At 54.9% G+C, this 17,480-nt stretch overlaps 2 protein-coding genes across 2 annotated transcripts in view; both read left to right on the forward strand.

The window, feature by feature from the left end:
* The first annotated feature begins 24 nt into the window (after positions 1–24).
* On the forward strand, positions 25–5,944 carry LOC121096304 (heme-binding protein 1-like). The gene is made up of 5 exons (XM_040612151.1): positions 25–219; positions 421–506; positions 3,172–3,313; positions 3,457–3,640; positions 3,796–5,944. The coding sequence occupies exons 1-5, from the start codon at positions 48–50 to the stop codon at positions 3,968–3,970; spliced, it is 759 nt and encodes a 252-aa protein (XP_040468085.1). The 5' UTR covers positions 25–47; the 3' UTR covers positions 3,971–5,944.
* Positions 5,945–7,321: 1,377 nt separating this feature from the next.
* The window catches only part of PTK7 (protein tyrosine kinase 7 (inactive)), a 38,626-nt gene continuing 28,467 nt past the window's right edge, over positions 7,322–17,480 (forward strand). Inside the window, exon 1 of the mRNA XM_040611947.1 lies at positions 7,322–7,416. Within this exon, the coding sequence (XP_040467881.1) occupies positions 7,386–7,416 (31 nt within the window). The 5' untranslated portion in view covers positions 7,322–7,385. The remainder of the gene's footprint in view (positions 7,417–17,480) is intronic.

Consider the following 17,480-nt stretch of genomic DNA (forward strand, 5'->3'; position numbering starts at 1 on the left):
CGGGGCGGGGCCGAGCTGCTCACTTCCGGGTGCGGGGCGGAGGGGCGATGGCGCGCGTCTCGTTGGAGGACCTGGACGGGCTGGGGGAGGAGGACGCGGCCGGCGGCGGCGAGGAAGAGGAGGGGGAGGAGGGGGAAGAAGAAGATGAGCAAGAGCGAAGTCGGTTGTTCGCCCACTGGGAGGCCATAGCCAGAACGCACCGAGTGAGCCTGCCCCGCGGTGAGCGCTGAGGCCCGCTGCCGGGGGGGGGGGGGGGGGGGGGGGGGGGGGGGGGGGGGGCCGGGCTGGGGCTGAAAGCAACGCCCTGCTACTCGGCTCCGGGGCCGGCGGCACGCCGACCTGGCCGGGCCCAGTGGGCCGCGGGACCCCCCCCGCTCTCCGGCCTGGGCGAGCCTGGCCTCCCCTTGCTTTGCCTTGCAGACATGGCAGGCCCGATCGTCCAGATGAGCCGGCACAGCCAGGCCCGCCAGCCCGTGCCGTACGATGCCCTCTCGCAGCAGGAGAAGGTGAGGCCAGTTCCTCTTCACGCACCCAGGTGTTGGCCCGCAGCCGGCCTGCGGCAGGGCTGGCGTGGGCACTGCCACCGGCCTGGGCAGCAGGAGAAGCGTCTTCCCTGCAGAGAAGGCGGCTTCGTGTACACTGGCCTTGCAGAGGTTCCTGGAGAAGCACTGCAGCCAGGATGGCAACTCTGGATTGTTGCAGCATTCTGCCATCCCTGCATCTTCTCCTATGTTAAGTAATGGCAACGCTCAACTTCCCAGCCTTTATTTTAAAATTGGACTAGTCTTACTGTGTTCTCTGGTCTCCTGACTTCCAGCTGTCTCCTTTACCAACCTATCCTCTGCCAGGGTGGGCACATCTAAGAGAGGGAGTTTTAAGTTCAGAGTCTGCTTGCTCCCTGCCTTGCTGGAAGCACCTTGTTGCATAGCTCAAAGTCCTGCTGGGTTTGTGTTGTGCTACTTACGTGGCTGTTGGTTGAGCCAGAGATCTCAGCTGGCACAAGACGAGGATGCTTCTGTGGGGAGCACAGGGCCTGATGGCCTAGCTGTCACAACCCGAGCATGTGCTGTTGTTTGTCACAACCGCCAATCCAAACATGGTAGCTTCTGCCTGAAGATCTTACTAAGTTGCATACCTCTTGTCTCTCACATGAAAGGGTGCTTCTGAGCTTTGAGAAATAACTGTGAAGAAGCACCTGTCAGACTGGTTCCTGTGTCTCTGCAGGCTTGGTTGGGCTTGCTACCAAGAAGACATCTGTCAATTGTTCTCTATATGAGGAGAGATTAACCAGTTTCTTCTGGGCTGAGTTCCAGCACTCCTGCCTGCAAAACACGTCTGAGCATGTGGGCTGTACAGCTCTGAATTGAGGCTTTGCCATACTCCCTCTTCCCCTGTTCTTCTGGGTCCCAGGGATTTAGTCTGGGCTCTTCTCTACCTATGCTGGTCCCAGGCAGGAACAGTACCCTGAGATTTCATGGGGCCTGAAGATCTTTTGTTGCTATTGGCATCCTCTCCGTGCATGAGGAGGATTTTTGGAGTTTGACTCTGGGGCTGGGTGAGGAGGTAGTAGCCACTTCCTAGCATTAGTGCTGAGGGGACTCTGGAGCTGGGGCCCTTAATGACACATTTCCTGGGCTTGGGCAGGTCGGTAGTATTTGGTTGCTTCTCCTGAGCTGTCAGTGCTACAAGCCCTCATCTTCTTGGAGGCAAGGGAGTTATTATGCTGCTTACAGAGCCTCGCTCTGTCAGTACTCAGTCAAATTCCCCAGCTCACGTTGCAGGGACCTCTTGCTACTGGGTCTGTGTGAAGCATCTTTCACTCCTTCGCTTGGCCAAGTCTCATCTTCTAGAGCGGTGGTACTTAATATGATGATGAGGCTGAGGCTGTGGAAGGACCAGACGCTATGTCTTGGTGGATTGGTAGGTTTATTCACAATGTGGCAGGTAAGTGTTGCAAATAGTCTAGGCGGACTGGCGGTTTCCTTGCTTGGAAGATGCTCTTGCTCTGCTCTGCTTTGCTTGGTGGGACAATGGCAGACATGACCCCATCTAGAGGGCAAATGCTGGCTGCCCTGCAGTGTTTTGGGGCACTCCTCTTGCCACCCCACTGATGCACATAAGCAGCCCAGATGCCTGCCTTCTGCTTTTGCTTTGGCTTTCTGTGTAGAGACCTGATTCGGGTGGAGGCACAGGGAGGTGGCACTCGGTGTTGAGGCTGGTCACAGCTTCCTGGTTCAGTCACTGCCAGCACAGCTGTGCAGCACAGAAGTTTGGACAGGTGGCCTGAGCTCTGTGGAAGAAAGTTGTCTCATGACCGCGTTCATCTGGCTGAAGAACAAGCTAAGAGTGGGAAGATAGGTGCTGGCTACAATTTCCAAGCCCCTCTTTGTGCAGTGCCTGTGGCTGTGACCATGCCATGAGCTGAACTACGAGCAGATCCAGAAGCAAGTACCCTGCTCTCCCTGTCCCCTTTCTGCGTTGGGTTTGTCCAGAAGGCTGGGCGTCTGTGCTGGAAATAGAGATTCTGACCTGTCCCACAAAGCTGTCCCTTCTGCACTAGCTGGGCTCATGTCCCTTCTTCCTCCTGTCACTTCTCAGTATGGGAGAAGGATCTAAGAGGAGTTTTGTTCCACCTTCACAGCTCTTCCAGCTGCTAGAACTCTTCTGTCAAACTTTTCCCTTCTGCTAGGCAGGAGGCTTTTTGCTTGTTATTCTCTGTGCACACCATGCTCCAGGGAAAAGGCACTGCACCTGACACTGGAGGCCTTTGGGTGCCTGGAGTCAGGAACATCCTTGTTAGTAGGCAGGACAGCGACTGGAGAGGAGCAGAAAGTCCGGTACCCCTTAGTGAGGATGTGCTACATTCCTTGCACATGCTGGGAGCCTCCAAGCCTCCCTGCACCCTGTCCCTGTCTGTGCTGTTCCTTTTGCTGACTTTTGCCCAGTGCTGTTAAGCATCCCTGTTTTGAGTTCCATGTGATGGCATTTCCCCTCACCTTCTCCTTGGCTTCTCCAGCCTCCCCTTCCCAATCACTGACTAGCAGGGGGTCTCATTTTGGCAGGGTCCTGTCTCCTCACTTCTTGCCTGTCAGCACTGGTTTTGCCCCTCAAGTGCTGCAGTGTTGTCAGTTGTGCTTAGGTCTGACTTGGCTTGTCTGTGGACTGTTTCAGTGCGAGGAAGCAGCCTACGAGGAGCGGCAATACCCAGCTGGGAAGTGGGCGTGTGTCACCAAGGGGGAACCCATGTATGAGCAGAGCATCTCCATGAGCTTCATGAAGCTCATGCGCTACATCTGCAAGGAGAACTCTGTAGGTGTGTGCAGGCAGGGGCTGGAGGGGGCTGGCAGGCTGCACAGAGGGAGGGCCCTGCTACTGTTCATCTGGAATGGAGAGGAGGGCTGCCGCCGTTAACCCAGCCATCTCACTTTGCCTGCTGCCTTCCTACCTCCTTTCCAGGTTGCTATCTGGGCATGACAGTCCCAGTGCTCAACGAAATCCACCTGACCAGGGAGGGGACCGGGCTAGAGCGTGAGGTCGTAACTGCCTATTATCTCCCAGAAGAGTTCCAGCAAAACCCCCCTGTTCCCCTGGACCCTGAAATTCACATCACCGAGAGGGCACCACTTCGGGTTATAACCAGGTGACCCCAGCACCAGAGGTGTTTTCTCAGCTCAGTGGATGTGTATGAACTCCCTGCACGGCTGCTGTGGTTCCTTGGGCAGAGGGATTGGAGCCCTGGCTGTGGGAAGGGGGAACGTACTGGCTCTGTTGCTTACGTTGGTCCCTTTGCTGCAGGGTTTTCTATGGGATGACCACCGAGGAGACAATTCTGCGAGAGATCAGTCTCTTCTGGGAGCTTTTGGGCTCCACAGACACTGTGCTCCGGGAAACCTACATCGTGGCTGCTTATGAAAATCCCAGCATCCCTCAGCGCCGCAATGAGATCTGGTTCATCTGCCAACCACAGTGAGTCCCCTCTGTGACTGCAAAACCATCCTGCAACTGGACTTGGTGTAGATGGCAGTTCTGACCCAAAGGAGACAAATGCACATACTGACCCACCATTCACCCACAAAATGACAGACCAGGAGACTGCAGGGTGGGGTTGTGCTCTGCCCTGCGAGCACCCAGTCAGGGGAAAACCTGACCAGTCTGCACTTCACCTGCCCCCACAGGGGCCAGCTGAGGCTGGAGCTGACACTGGGGAGAGCCTGTGCAGCAGGCTTCTGGTGGGAAGCATGTGGTGGAGGATCATGTAAAGCAGTAACTGTATGGGCTTGTGCCATGTGCTAGCCTGACCTGGGCTTCTCTGAGCTCTGAGCTGTGCCAGGCGTGCTAACGGGGCTCATGGTTGGCAGAGTCACAAGCTGGTGGTGTCCAGAAGTCAAATGACTGTGTACAAGGCGTGTGGGTCTGTCTGGGCTCTGGCCTGCTTCCTACGAGAATGGCTGCCTGTCCTGAACAGGGACAGCACTGAAATGCTGCTACAGGGATGGTGGAGTTCGGTGGGGGAAAGGGCTTGTCACAGGTGACATGTGGATCCTGAATGTTTCCTCCTGGGGTGGCTCTCTTTGGACTGTTGGGTCCTGTTGGGCGCTGGCTGTCACTCACCATCCCTCAGCTGGGACCGGGGTGCTGGCAGCCTTTGTCCATCAGTTGTGGGGGCTGTTTGCAGACCTGCTGCGAGCTGAGAGGGACAGGTCCTGATCACAGCAGCAGTGACACCGCTGTGCATTGTGCTGTGCATTGATCAGTGAGTTTCACATCCATGAGTACCGTCATGCTTTCCTGGGAGAAGCTGGCAGTGCCAACAGTAAATAAACTCAAACTGCTGCAACTGCAGGTCACTGATGATGAGGGGTGCCTGGGCTGGCTTGGGCAGAGCCTGGATGTCTGCCTCCTCAAGATGCATCAGGCTGTGAAGCTGTGGCTAATTAGAAGGGCTCTGACATCTGGTCAGGTTATGGCCTTATGTTCAGCCAGGCGGAGCCTTGCATTGCTGCATAGGCTGCTTATATTGCTGTTACAAACAACTGTAGTCATGCTCCCCTGCAGGTAAGGCGGATTTTTGTTGGATGGGGTCTGCTTTAGCCTCATTTTTCCCCTGTGCAAAAAGTTGGCTCCTTTGACTGTGCTGCACATGAGCACCTGATCTTGGGTACTGAGAATGTGAATGTGACTGCGTGGTGTGCTGGTAGGCTATGGGAACTGGCGTACTTTTGCAGGGATGTGCTTAACTGGCTCGGCGTGGAGGGGCTTCTGACTGCTTCTGAGCCAGTTCCCAAGGAGTTTCCTCCTGCTGTAACTGGAGGTGGGCTGTGTGCTTCACCTCCCACTGCTGCTGCTCCAGATGCTGGCCCTTTGGCCCTACAGTGCAGCCAGAGAAGGGGAAGCGGGGAAGGCCAGGGCCAGCTTTGAGGTCTCATTGCCCTAGTAGTGCAGGTGGCTTCACTACCCTGTCCTGGCTGGCATGGCATCTGGCAGTGAGGAACCTGGCTGCCCAGCCTGTGGCTGTGAAGGGAGCAGGGCCAACTATCTTACACCCTCTTTGAGGGAGCAAGGTAGCTTCAGGCAGAGTCTGGGCAAGCACAGCAGGAGCAGACAGTGGTTTCCTGGGTATCTTGTGGTGCAGTTCTTGTCCCTACGGCACTAAAGGCTGTAAGTAAGGGCTAGGAAGATGCTGTGACAGCCTGCAGCGCTGAGGGTTGATGTGGCAAGTGCTCCTCAGATAAGAGTGGTGATACCCGGATCAGCAGTGCTGTGCTTACTTCCCTCCTGGGGAAGGAGAAGCAATTCCCTTATGTGAGGCTAGGATCAGGTGGCTCACTGGCAGTAGGAGAGCAGTCAGCCAGTGTGGGTGGGACAGAGACCCTTCTTACTATGCATCAGCTACTTTGCTTGCTTGCCCTGAGCTTGCAGGTGGAAATAAAACTTGCTTTCTAGAGCCTGCTGAATAGGCTGCCACTTCCTTTGAGGCTGCTTGGTCCCCAACCACAACCAGAAGAGCTTTCGGTGACAGGATGTGGTGGCTTTCCCACGGGAGAGGACTGGTCTGCGGCTACTGGCAATGCTGCACAGCCATTTCCCCAGCCAGGGCAGCTCTGTGGTGACCCAGGCTCTGCTGGAGGTGGCAGTGGTGGGGGCTTCTGGTGCAGCTCCAGGCCAGCACTGCCACGCAGGGCAGCAGGCATGCTCTGATCCTGTGCCACACGCTTTGCTGAGTCAAGGCTTAAGCGTCCTGTGATGGATCCAGTAGCGCTCTCAAGGACGCTGTGGGGTGCCTGATGGTGAGTATTCCATGCAGTGCCAAAAGCAGCAAGTGTTTTGGACGCTCAACAAACCAGCTGGAAAGCTGGTATTCAGAGCTGCAGCAGGCCCCACGGGAGGCATTGGGTCAGGCAGGGAGGCCTCCAGCCAGCACCATGCAGGTGTCCATGCCTGCGTGCACTGCGGTGCCTCTGCTTTGGGTGCTGTGGAGGTGTCACCGAAATCGGGAGTAAACCTCTTTACACCAATGTAGCATTAAGCAGCAGGCATTCTCTTTTTACAGCACTGGATGGACGGGGGATCGCTCTGCCCAACGCGCACACTGAGCTACTTGAGGGTACACGTTACATACAGCGGAGCAGTACGTCCAATGGTGTGTTGCATATTCATTTTCATTCGTGTGTAGGCTTGGTTACAAGTTTCTCACTTCTAATGCAAACCAGCACGCACCCTCAGATAGTGCTGCTGAGGTTCGCTGCTCACTCCCCATGCTCCCCAGGCGGGGGCTTGCCCTCTCTCGGGGAAGGGGGGCTATTGGAGTCGGAGGTCACCATCTCCCACGGACATCATGACCTTTGCCCTTGCAGCTGATTTTCCGTGGATTGCAGCACCTCATCAGCTTGTCTCCTCTTGTGGCCAGAATTTTCCTCGCTCGGAGGCTTTGTTCTGTGTAACGTGGATAACGGGGTTCTGTGCTGCGGCCGCTCCTGGTTCCCGTCCTTCCCGAGGCTGGTTCGCGGTGCCCCCGGCCTTGGCCCGGAACAGCTGCGGGTCGCCAGCCGGGCCCCGCCGTGGCGCGGGATAAACGCCAAAGGCGGGGCGGGGCGGTCGCGCGCAGACCCCCGGCGCCCGAGGGGGACCCTCCCGAGCAGCCGGGCCGCGGGCAGCCCCCGGGCAGGGGAGCAAGTGCCCCGGCACCCCCAGCCAGCGCCGGGGCCGGAGCGGGGGCGCGCAGCCCTCCGCTTCCGCGGGTCCCCGCTCCCCGGCCCGCCGCCGCCCGGGCCCCGCCCGGTTTCCGGTGGCCGCCCCGCCCCCGGAAGCCCCTCTCGGCGGCGGCGGCGGGCGGGGCGGCGGCATGGCCAGCGGCAGGGGCGCGCACTGACCGGCGCGCTGGGAGGATGGCGGCGGTGCGGGCGCTCCTGGTGCTGGGTGAGTGCTGGAATGGGGGGGGGTGCCCCGTGCCCCTCGCCCTAGGCAACGGGGCCCCGCCGGGGCCGCCCCCGGAGGGTAGAGGTGGGGCGGCCCAGGGTGGTCCGGGACGCCCGCCAGCACGGGGCTCCGCTGGGCCGCCCCCCGGAGGGACGGATATCCCCCCACCCCGGCCCGAGCCCCGCTGCGCTGCGGGAGCCGCCGAAGCGCGGTGGCCGCCCTGCCCGCCCGGGAGGGGTAGCGGCGGGCTCCGGGGGCTCGGATGAGAATGCGCCAGGCGTTTGCCTGCGGGCCCGCAGCGCCCTGTCGCTGGGCTCTGGCCTCGGGGGGGCTCTTTGTGAGCGGTTTGCGCCTGGAATCGGAGCGGATCAAAACCCGGAGAAAAAGCAGTGTGCACGCAGCGGGCTCTCCCCCGTAGGAACTGCCCCCCCTCGGCTGCTGAGGGGGCTTTGCCCCTTGCGGAGCGCATCGGGGTGAGCCCCGCCCCGCTGTGCGGGCTGTGGGCCCGCCTGGCGCCGCGCGAGGCTGGGGGTGCCGGCCTGGTGCTCCTGGGTGCCGCTGTGCGGGGGGGGCTCCTGCTGCGGGGCCCCGGCCCGCTCCGTGCCGCCCTGCTTCTCTCCGCGGGCTCCTGCACGGGGGGAGGGAGACCTTGGCCGTGGTGCGACAGCCCCGGGGTGGTCGGCTGGGACTTGGCTTTGAGGGGTCCCCTGGCTGCCACGTGCCTCCGTTCTCGCTCCCTTCGGACGGGAGCCCCGCAGACAGGGTCTTGCGCGCTGCCGGTACTCGGTTGAGGTCCCCTCGGTTTCACCGCGTGCGATGTGCGGTTTGCTTTGCTGTTTTTGCTGCGAAGTCGGGAGCGATGTTAGCCGAGCGGACTGCCTCCCAGGGAAGGGTATTGATAGCGCTGCTGCCACTGCTGCTCTTCATTTGTCTGGAGCCCTGGCCGAGCCCCATTGCCAGGCTGCAAGTAATGTCCAATTTACAGCTGATAAGCACAAAAAGCAGCACTTATTTAGCTGATTAGCTTTGTAATTGCTGATTGCCTTGGCAGCCTTTTGGGAAGGCTGTTCCTGGAGCAAGGGGGAGCACATGCTTGGCTTGCTTTCTGGTTTGGAGCCACTGGGCACCGTGGACTTGCCGCAGGGTTTGCCTCCCTGCCAGGGTGCTGGCAGCTGGGATGCACGGGCCTGCTTGTGAGGCTGCCTGCCTTTCCTCCCAGCACGCTCCCTGCTCCAGTTGGTGGAGTTTCTGTGCTGCCCCAGGCACATGCTCTCCTCCTCATTTCTCTTGCTTAGCAGGACCACGTTACTACAGCTCTGGGAGGAACGTGCTGCCGTCCAGCTTGCAGACACTAAAAAAACATCTCGGATGCCAGCAATGTGGCTGAACCATATCTCGGTATCTAGGTTTTAGGGGCTGGTGTTCAATTTTGTAGGTGGCAAAACAGTGCCTCCCTTCACCTGTGGATGCTGTTTGGAGAGAGGGCTGGCGAAAGACCTGTGAAGGGTGGTATATCCATGGCTCACACGGGTCCTTTCTGTGACCCTCCTTTGCCACGTATGTGTTCTAGGAGTGCTCGGTGCCTGGGCTGCTGGTCCCTGTTCCTCCATTTCCGTTGCTCAGTGAGGCTGTGATCTTTCTGGCAATGACACTGCAGTGTACCAGATGTGTGCTGGCTTCTGCTGGAACATGTGGTTGAAATGCTAGTGGAGGAAATATTTGCTGAGTCAACTTTTCTTTAAAGCTAAAAAACCCCAAAAGGTCTGTTTTGTTCTGGAAGTGCCTCCATGTCCTGTGTTTGAGCTGTAAGTTTCTGCCTGGCAGTGCTTTTTTTGTGGTCCCTAGCGAGCCTGTTCCTAAAAAAGAGCATCCCTGGAAAAAGGAATGATCAGATGGGATCTGAGATTTCTCTTGGGCTTAAAGGGTCCAAGTAGTACAACTTGGGTGACTTAAGCTCTTTGAGCTGAAGCTGCCATCTGTTTTCCAGCGTCTGCAGCCAGATCAAGTACTATGATAGTCGATCCAAGTCAGCTGAAAAGCTGTGCTGCTCAGCACATTTCTGGGCTGTTTTGGGGCAAAGCGGTGACAAGCCAATACCATTCTTTTCTTCTAAAGTGTGTTGTCCCCCCTTGGGACTTGGCTGTGCTCAGGCAGTGCTCTGGGCAGGCTGTAACCCTGACATGGCAGGAGCTTCAAAGGCACGGCAACTCTGTAGTCATGTCTGTAGGCGCTTCTTTTTCTGTGTGGTGGGTCACAGACCACTGGGAGCTGGCACCTACGACCAGAGGGCTGTCATGTTATGCATGCTTTAAAGGTGTCCTCTAATCTCTTAATTGATGTGGGACAAGAGACGATCTTCTGAAGGCAGATGGGCAGATGTTTAAACTGCAGCAAGCACTTGGTTTTAGTTGCGTGCTGGGTAATGGATGCTCTTGCTGGTGAGAGCACGTTTCCTCCTGCTGAAGCAGTCTTGCTCAGGAGAGGTGGGTGGGTGGCACTGCACATAATGCATGTTGCTCAGATCGATAGGTCTCACCTTGTTTGACCGAAGGCTGGTCTGTGATGCATCCAAGCGGGGGGGGGGGGGGTATGTGTCCTAGGAGGGCAGGCTGCGCTTTTTCCAAAAGCCGTGGAGCCCAAGGGGAATAGAAGGAAGAAGGTGGGACAGGAGTGGGAAGGCAAGAGCCTGGCTTTGGGGCAGCAGGCAAGAGCGCAAGGACAAGTCTGGCTGTAAGCGATAAGGCATTTAAAAAAGATCTGAAGGCTGTGAGGCCTAGTTACAGGTATTTACTAGGGGAACTTTACACTAATATTTTTAGTCCCTTCATTGCAATTCATCTGCTATTTGAGCTGCAAAGATCAAAGCTGCCTTCCAGCAAGTACACGTGGACTTAAGTAAATAGCTGGACCTACACCTCTCTTCAGTGAATAAACACTCTTTCCTCTCTGAACATTTTCAAGCGTACCTCTCAGGCCTGGAATGCAAAATATTTCGCATTAGCAATGGGTGTTTTCACTGCTTTTGATATTTGGGAACCTGGAACAAATGCTTATTTAGCAGCAGAGAGACTTGGGTACAAACGTGCCCTTTGTGAAGGCAGTTACTGCTGTGGTGTTTGCAGGGAAATTCCCTGGAGATTGGACATGCGATTGTTTGTCCAGACCCCAAGGAAACGGGTCTCATTCTCCTGACATGAGTGGCGGTCTCGTGAGCTGGGATAGGCAGCTCTTAGGAGGCTGGGAGGACAGCAAAGCTGACAGGATGTTTGGCAGATGCACAGGAACGTTCTCTTTTGTGAGAATTTAAGTTGTGTGGGCCGTTAACATTGCATTTGGGGGGTGGTGGTGTGTGTTTGCAAAAGCTAAGAACTAGCACAGTTTTTTTTGCTGTCTAAGCAAAAGAAGCAACCATACCAATTCACCTCCCAGGCTGTCAGGCAAACACCTTTGGTATGGCGATATCCTCCTGGAGAATGCTGGTTGTGCCCAAGGTGGGAGAAGGGTGAGTGTAGTGTCAGTTACCTTTGTAAGAAATCAACTGTGTCCTGGGGGAGAGAGGGAAGGGAGGTGAGGAAGTGACGATTTGACAGGATTTGACAGTTGGTAGCACGTTGGTTTTTGGGCATTGGCATGCGTTTCAGCACGGCAGAGGTGCCATGCTGGGTGGCCTGTTTCCATGTCCTGCTCCTTAGGCAGGGGTGTTGTTGCCAAGAGCTGCTTGTGAATGCCTTTAGTCTGTTAGAAAAGCAGGTGTTATATTGTGTGGCAGGGTTAAAGGGCTGTGCTGTGAATGTAGCATACCTTCTGTGCCGGTTTGCCTGGAAGAAACAGTCCCACTGCTGGACATGGAAGGATTTGTTCTCGGAGAGAGACCTGCTGGGGAGCAGATCGGGGCTGCAGGTTTTCAGGCTTTTTGTGTGGCTGCCTGCCAAGCGCAGGGGCTTGTTCCCTGGCTTTGTCATGGTTGGGAGGCTCTGCGCGTGGTCCACATCTTGTTCCTGATGTCCTGGTGAGCTTTCAGCAGTCCAGCTACAAGGTGTATCTCTTGCCTTTTAGGGAGGTTGTTGAGAGGGAGTATGAGTAAGGTGGGGGACCTTGGGGGTCTTTTAGAAGCTGTTTTCTCACTTTCTAATGCCAAAGCTATTGAACCACAGCGTAAGAAAGCAAGCACCAGGTATTTTGGTTCTGGAGGAACCTGTCTGGGTGAGGGAGCAGCGAGCTGAGTGGCTGCGTGGTTCTTGGTTGCTGGCTAGGGTTAAACCATGACATGTGGTCTGGGCAGGGTCCTGCACTTCCACCTCTTCCATCCTACCTGACCCTGTCAGGATCATCTGTACTGGCTGTGTTGATGAGCTCTCCATTTGTCTCTCCTCTTCCTTGCCTGTTGCTGTGGGATCTGGCCCAGGGGCTGCTTTCCTGTGTTGCTGTTGGGTGCTATGTGGGGGAGCAGTGTCCCATCACCTCTCAAGTCACACGGTACCAGCAGATCCCCATGCATTGTAATGGGAGCTGTTGCTCTTGCTGTTTGGTTTCGATCAGATGGCTGGTGTCCCTAAACAAAAAAGAACCAGACTGATGGATCATTGTGAGGAAGACCATCTTCTGTTTCACTCTCCCTGTGCCTTCTGGGTGTAGTGCTGTGCAGGCAGCAGGAAGGCTTGCAAGAGAGGCTTGCAAGGCTTGTCTTCATGCGGATGTAGGTTGGTTTGGGAACTAGACCAGAGTGCCACAGAAGCTTTGCGGGGTGCTCATGAGAGTGTCTGTGGTCTCACAGAGTGGAGCACTGGAAGAATAGTTGTCTGGGGCTTCTTCTGTCTGTTTTCCACCATGGGAGAAGGGTGCAGGCCGGTTGTAGCGAAGTTTCTGTGGGCTCTTGAGGTTGGAGGCACACTCAGTGTGTTAAGCAGCTGCAGCTCTCCAGGTCCAGGCTGTGTGTCTGTGGGTCTGGGTGCTGCTTGAATTCAGGTTGAACAGAGTCCTGTCCAAAGGTTTGTCCAGTGTTTCCTCTTGCCTCTGCCTGCTTTGGGACATTGTAACATGGTAAGGATGAACCCGTGCCACCCTGTCAAGGCAGGGACTCCATTTTGGGTCATTTCTTTGTTCTGGGGAAATACTTGGCAGCAAGCGCTGTTCTCCTGTGTTTACCTGTGTCTCCTTTTAGTCTGTGCAGCCCCTGCTGAGTAACTGTGGAAGATCTTCAAGCCAAACACAAGTGGTCTTTGTTTCAAAGCATCAATTTGTGTTGGCAGCCAGGTCTGCAGCGCATGTGCTTTTCATTGACTGCTGTTCCAGCTCTGTTCCTCATTCTTGCCAGCTTTTTTTTAGATTTAATACAAAAATGTTCTTCCTGAGCTTGAAAGGCTGAGCCATACAGTACTTCTAGTAGTTACCTAAGCCTTGCCTTTTTCAGGGAAGCAATCTCTGCCTGTGCGCAGAACAGACTGCTTTCCTCTGAGAGGCAGCTAATACATGCTGTCTGATCAGCAAAGAGAGAGGTGAGGGGAACTTCGGACTGGCTTGCAGGCTTCTGAAAGCTTGGTCTGTGTGCTTGGGATGAGAAGTTTTGGTGTCCTGGCTCAGCTTGGACTGCTCCCAAGCCTGCTTGTCTTATAGCGCTTTGCGAAGGCTGATGGATAGGTGCTTTTGTTGATACTCTTTGCAGAATGTTCCTGCCTGGGACTGCTCCTTTGATTTTGTCAGCTTTCAAAAATCCATCCTCTGTCCTCCCAACTTTGACCCTCTGAAGCTGTTCTGCAAAGACTTCTCTTGAAAATGCATTTCAGTCCTTAAAAATATTAGGTGACATCCAGGCAAGGCCTATGTCACTACTTAAAATGTTCCTGTTGATAGTGAAGAGATGGATACTGAGGTGTCCAGGTGCCCCAGAGAGCAGGAATGAAAACTAGGCTGTATCCAACCAGAGGAGAGCTCAGGCTGGGACTTGCCAGGATGAAATGTGGCATTGATGAGTACTTGTGAACTCCCTGTCCCCTGTCACAGTGGGTGCACACAAATTGTGTGACTGGGGAGGAGGTGTGACTTGTTTTTAACTGATGATTCCTCTGGAGCTTGTTGGTGGGATGCCAATGGGCCTGTCTTCTCCTTGTCAAATCAGGCTCTGGTTTGACTGAAGCAGGCAGGAGCTTTTGTGTGAACTGAATCCACTGCCATCAGATGGTCTGGACCTCTGTGTGGTTGGAGTGTTGTGGGTTGATGTTCATACTCTGCAGGATGATGTGAATGAGAAGAACTGATACAAGCAGACTCCTGTCTGGAAAGTGGAGTGACACGTTTGATTTTGGGTGTGTGAACACTCCTCCTTTGGAAGGCAAGGTGTTGCAGGCTAGGAGAAAGTGATGGATGACGCACACAGTGCTGCTGCCTGTGCTGGGAGGCTGGTGCAGGAAGGGGCTGGGGTATAAGTGAGCATTAGAGGTCTAATTGTATTTCCGCCCCTGGTTGACATATGTTCAGTTCCTAGAGGACTTCTGTCCTGGAGGGCAGGAGTGTCTGTGAGCACTTTGCACTCAGGTGTCGGTACTAAAACGGATACTTGTTTTCAGAGTAGCTCTAAGGTGACGGGGCTTTATAATGTTTCCTCTTCTGTGATGCTGTTGTGAGATGAGGTTTGTCCCAGCATCAGGATTTTACTACACCTTGGTGCAGCTTGGGCCACTGTGAAAAACAGCCAAGGCAGTGCCCCACTGCCATCGATAAGGGCATGATGGTGAGTTGGTTCCATCCTCTGTCACCTCAAGCCAGAGGGCTCTGTGCTCAGAACTGTGGCACGGGGAGGCCAAGTCCCGTTCTGGCTGCAGAGAGGAGGCCCATGTGCCTCTGGGCAGCTCTGTGTGGGGCTGTCCTTGCTGTCAAACATGATGCTGGCAAAAGATAGGCACAGCATTGCTTAAAACCAGCTATAAACACTCTCCTCATTATGGTTGCCTGTTGGCCTCTATAGGAGCACAAAGGAAGCCTTTGATTCCAAAACATACAGTAACTCTTCAAATGGTTAAAGGCAGGACAAGCTGTGGCTTGCAAGTGTCTTTATTGCTCTCCACACAGCATGCTTTTGGTGTACGTCCTGGCTCTGCTGGGGAGGCCCGTCACTTGCACGGCATGAAGCTGCTCTGTGGCGCTGGCTCTGCTGAAGCTGCTGGCAGCCCTGTGTCAGTGGGAAGCTTTCATGGGAGGAGAGGTTATGGTTTTTGTCTTTCCCAGCAAAGACAAGATCAGAGAAAATGAAACCAGGCAGTCTTGCAGGGTGCCACTCTGGGCAGTGCATTCGGCTCTCCCAAACCATCCCTGAGAGCACAGATGGATTTGTGCTGCTGAGGACGGGTTGTTGGTTGGCTCTGCAGCTGCCCTGGAGAGGGGCCAGCACCTCAAGTCTCTTCCAGCAGTTGAAGAATTGTGCAAATCTTCTCGGACCAAAGAAAACAGAGCTTCCCTTGAATTACTTGGTGTTCTTTGTTCCTATGCCTCCATGCTGCCTGTTGTGAACGCTGGGAACCTGGGAGCCATCTGAGAGCACCTGGTCGGTGCTACGGGAGCGGCCGGTTCCTGGGCTGAGTCTCCTGTAGCAGCGAGATGGCTGGATGTCAGCCAGTTGTCTTGAGAACACCCTTTCCTCCAGCCAGGTTTGAACAGATGCTTATCCACCGTATTCTAAGCAAAAGCTGAGCCACGAAGGCAGCACATATGATTTTTCTCTGCTGAGTTAGCTCCTGATGGCTGTCTGTGCTTGCAGCCTTCGGGTGCATTAAGTGGAGGAGCTGAGTGCTGGGGTCTCACCTGGCACCGCAGCACTCTTCTCCCCAGGTCCTGCTCCTGCCTTGTTGCTCTGGCCCAGGTGCAACTGTTCCTTTTTCAGTTGTGCCCTCTGTCTCCCCTTTTCTGTGTGCCAGCCCCCCCCATGGCATGCCATGCATCCCCTTCTCAGACTTTCTGTTGCTCAGCTTCTGTCTGATGCCTGGCTATGAGCACTGCTCTTTTGAGAGAGATAAAAATTTGACAAAACCCCTTCTGCTCAGCTAAGGAAAAGTCTCAAACCCACGTGGCCTGAGGCAGAAACCATTAATCTGAATGGCTAACATTTTGGCAAGGGAATAAGTATCCAGGAAACAGGCGTGTTGTGCTGGGCATCCTTCCGTGTTACACCATGTTCAACCTGGGCCTTGCTGGGGTTTGGCCCTACCTCTTGATGGCTGGAGATGCTTGTGCTGTGCACAGCTTCCTGCCTACCGGGACCTGGATGTTGGGTGTCTGTTGCCACTGTTTGTGTGCTTCCTTGCCACTTTGTTGCTTGGGATGTCCTGGTGCTCTTCCCACTGGTGGGTTAGTGACTGTCCCATAAGAATTACTTGTTCTCCAGCCATGGAGATACACTGGGAATCTGCTGTTCTGCTGCTATGGAGAATCTCCTTGGTTTTCAAGATTTGGTTGGTGTGAATTTCTGTCTCTGCAAGTCTGTTATACCTGAGCTTTTCTTTAATTGTCACTGGGGCTTTGCATTAGATCTGTCTGTAGCAAGCATTCTGCCTAGTTATTGATTTGTAGAAGTATTCCAGAAAGTGCCCTGCTGGCATATTCTTCCCACTCGGTGACTTTTCTCCATTTTTAGCTGAGAGGTAATGTAGTGACATCTCAGAGAAGCTACCTTTTAATTAATACTGCATGAGCAGAGGAAATACTAGCTTCTCTGTCTACTTTCCTATTTTTTGTGGTTTTTAATATAGATTCATAAATGGCTCTAATGAAAATAAACAAGGAACTGTTCCTTTCTGTGTCCTCTTTGCTATTCAGAAGTGATACTGCAGGCATGCTCCCCCCCACCCCCAGTGATGTTTCCACCAGGAGGCAGGTCCTGGGCTGTAGCTGGGCAGCAGCGCTGCCTTGCACAGCCATAATCAGTGATTGTAAAGTAGGGCTGACGTTCAGCTTTCCAGCAGTGAAAAATGAAACCTGCAGACCTGTAGGGCATAGTTAGAGACAGATACAGGGGGTTGTGGGTGATGCTTTGTAGCCAGGAGCGAGGCAGTGCCACATACACTGAAAATGGATGCGCAGCGCACAGCAGGCAGTATTAACTAGCGTCCCTGAAATGCTCAGGAGGGGTGACACAGAAATTATACGAATGCAGAGGGAAGCCCTGGGCAACCAGTCTGTCCTCTGCAAGCTTCAGATGCAGGCAGAGGTCAAAACCCGACAGCGTAGAGCCCGTGAAATAGGAGAGGCAGCAATGCGGCTAGTGCAGTGGGGCCTGTTTCAGTGTCTGCTTGCTGCCTTTTGGCAGCTCCCGTTGTCTCCGGCACTGCTGGATGCATGGGGCAATTTTTAGCTTGCAGCATGGTGGCTGCCAGGAAAAGCTGGTGTGTGTTGTCAGGAGCACCTTTCCTGGGAGCTTTTTCACTTTCTATGGGAGGGGAGCAAACAGGTCAAACCTGCAGTAAAGCAGGTCGTGAAGCAGGATGCTGCAGAGACTTGCTCACCTTGAGCCAGACCCACGGTGCAGCCTTGCTGCAGGATTGCCCTGATGTGGTGCTGTGTATGGCATCGCCCAGCCTATGGGCCACCCCCTTGCCCCTGGGAAGGCAGGGTGGTCGAGTGCATGTTGTGGTGGGCCATGCAGAGCTGCAGCTGCATGCAGGGGTGCACGGCTGAATCCCTGCCACGGTTGCGGCGTGGGTGTCATTTTCAAGACTGTGGTACTGGATGAACCATTTCTCCCGTGAGCTATAAGCTGTCTGGAGAGCTTGGCCAGCTGGATCTTCCTGGCTTTGTGGCAAATCCATCTGAGTCTCTACAGGCAGATAGCTAAGGGAAACTTGGCTGTAAATATACCGCCATGACCTGGAGAGAGATTTAAAATATTTATCCCAGAGCAGGACTTGGGAGATAAATAAGCTCCCTGTCTGCTTCCTTGTGTGCAAAGCTCAGGAGTGCAGCTGTCCCTTTGTCCACAGCTCTGAGTCCTCCTTGGGGCTGGAGGGTTGCTTACGGGTGGGCTTGAAGTCCCTGTATATAGCGTAAACATATAGCTGCCACTGAAATGGAGAGTGGGG

Source organism: Falco naumanni, chromosome 12 (assembly GCF_017639655.2).
Source record: "Falco naumanni isolate bFalNau1 chromosome 12, bFalNau1.pat, whole genome shotgun sequence".
Taxonomy (NCBI): Eukaryota; Metazoa; Chordata; class Aves; order Falconiformes; family Falconidae; genus Falco; species Falco naumanni.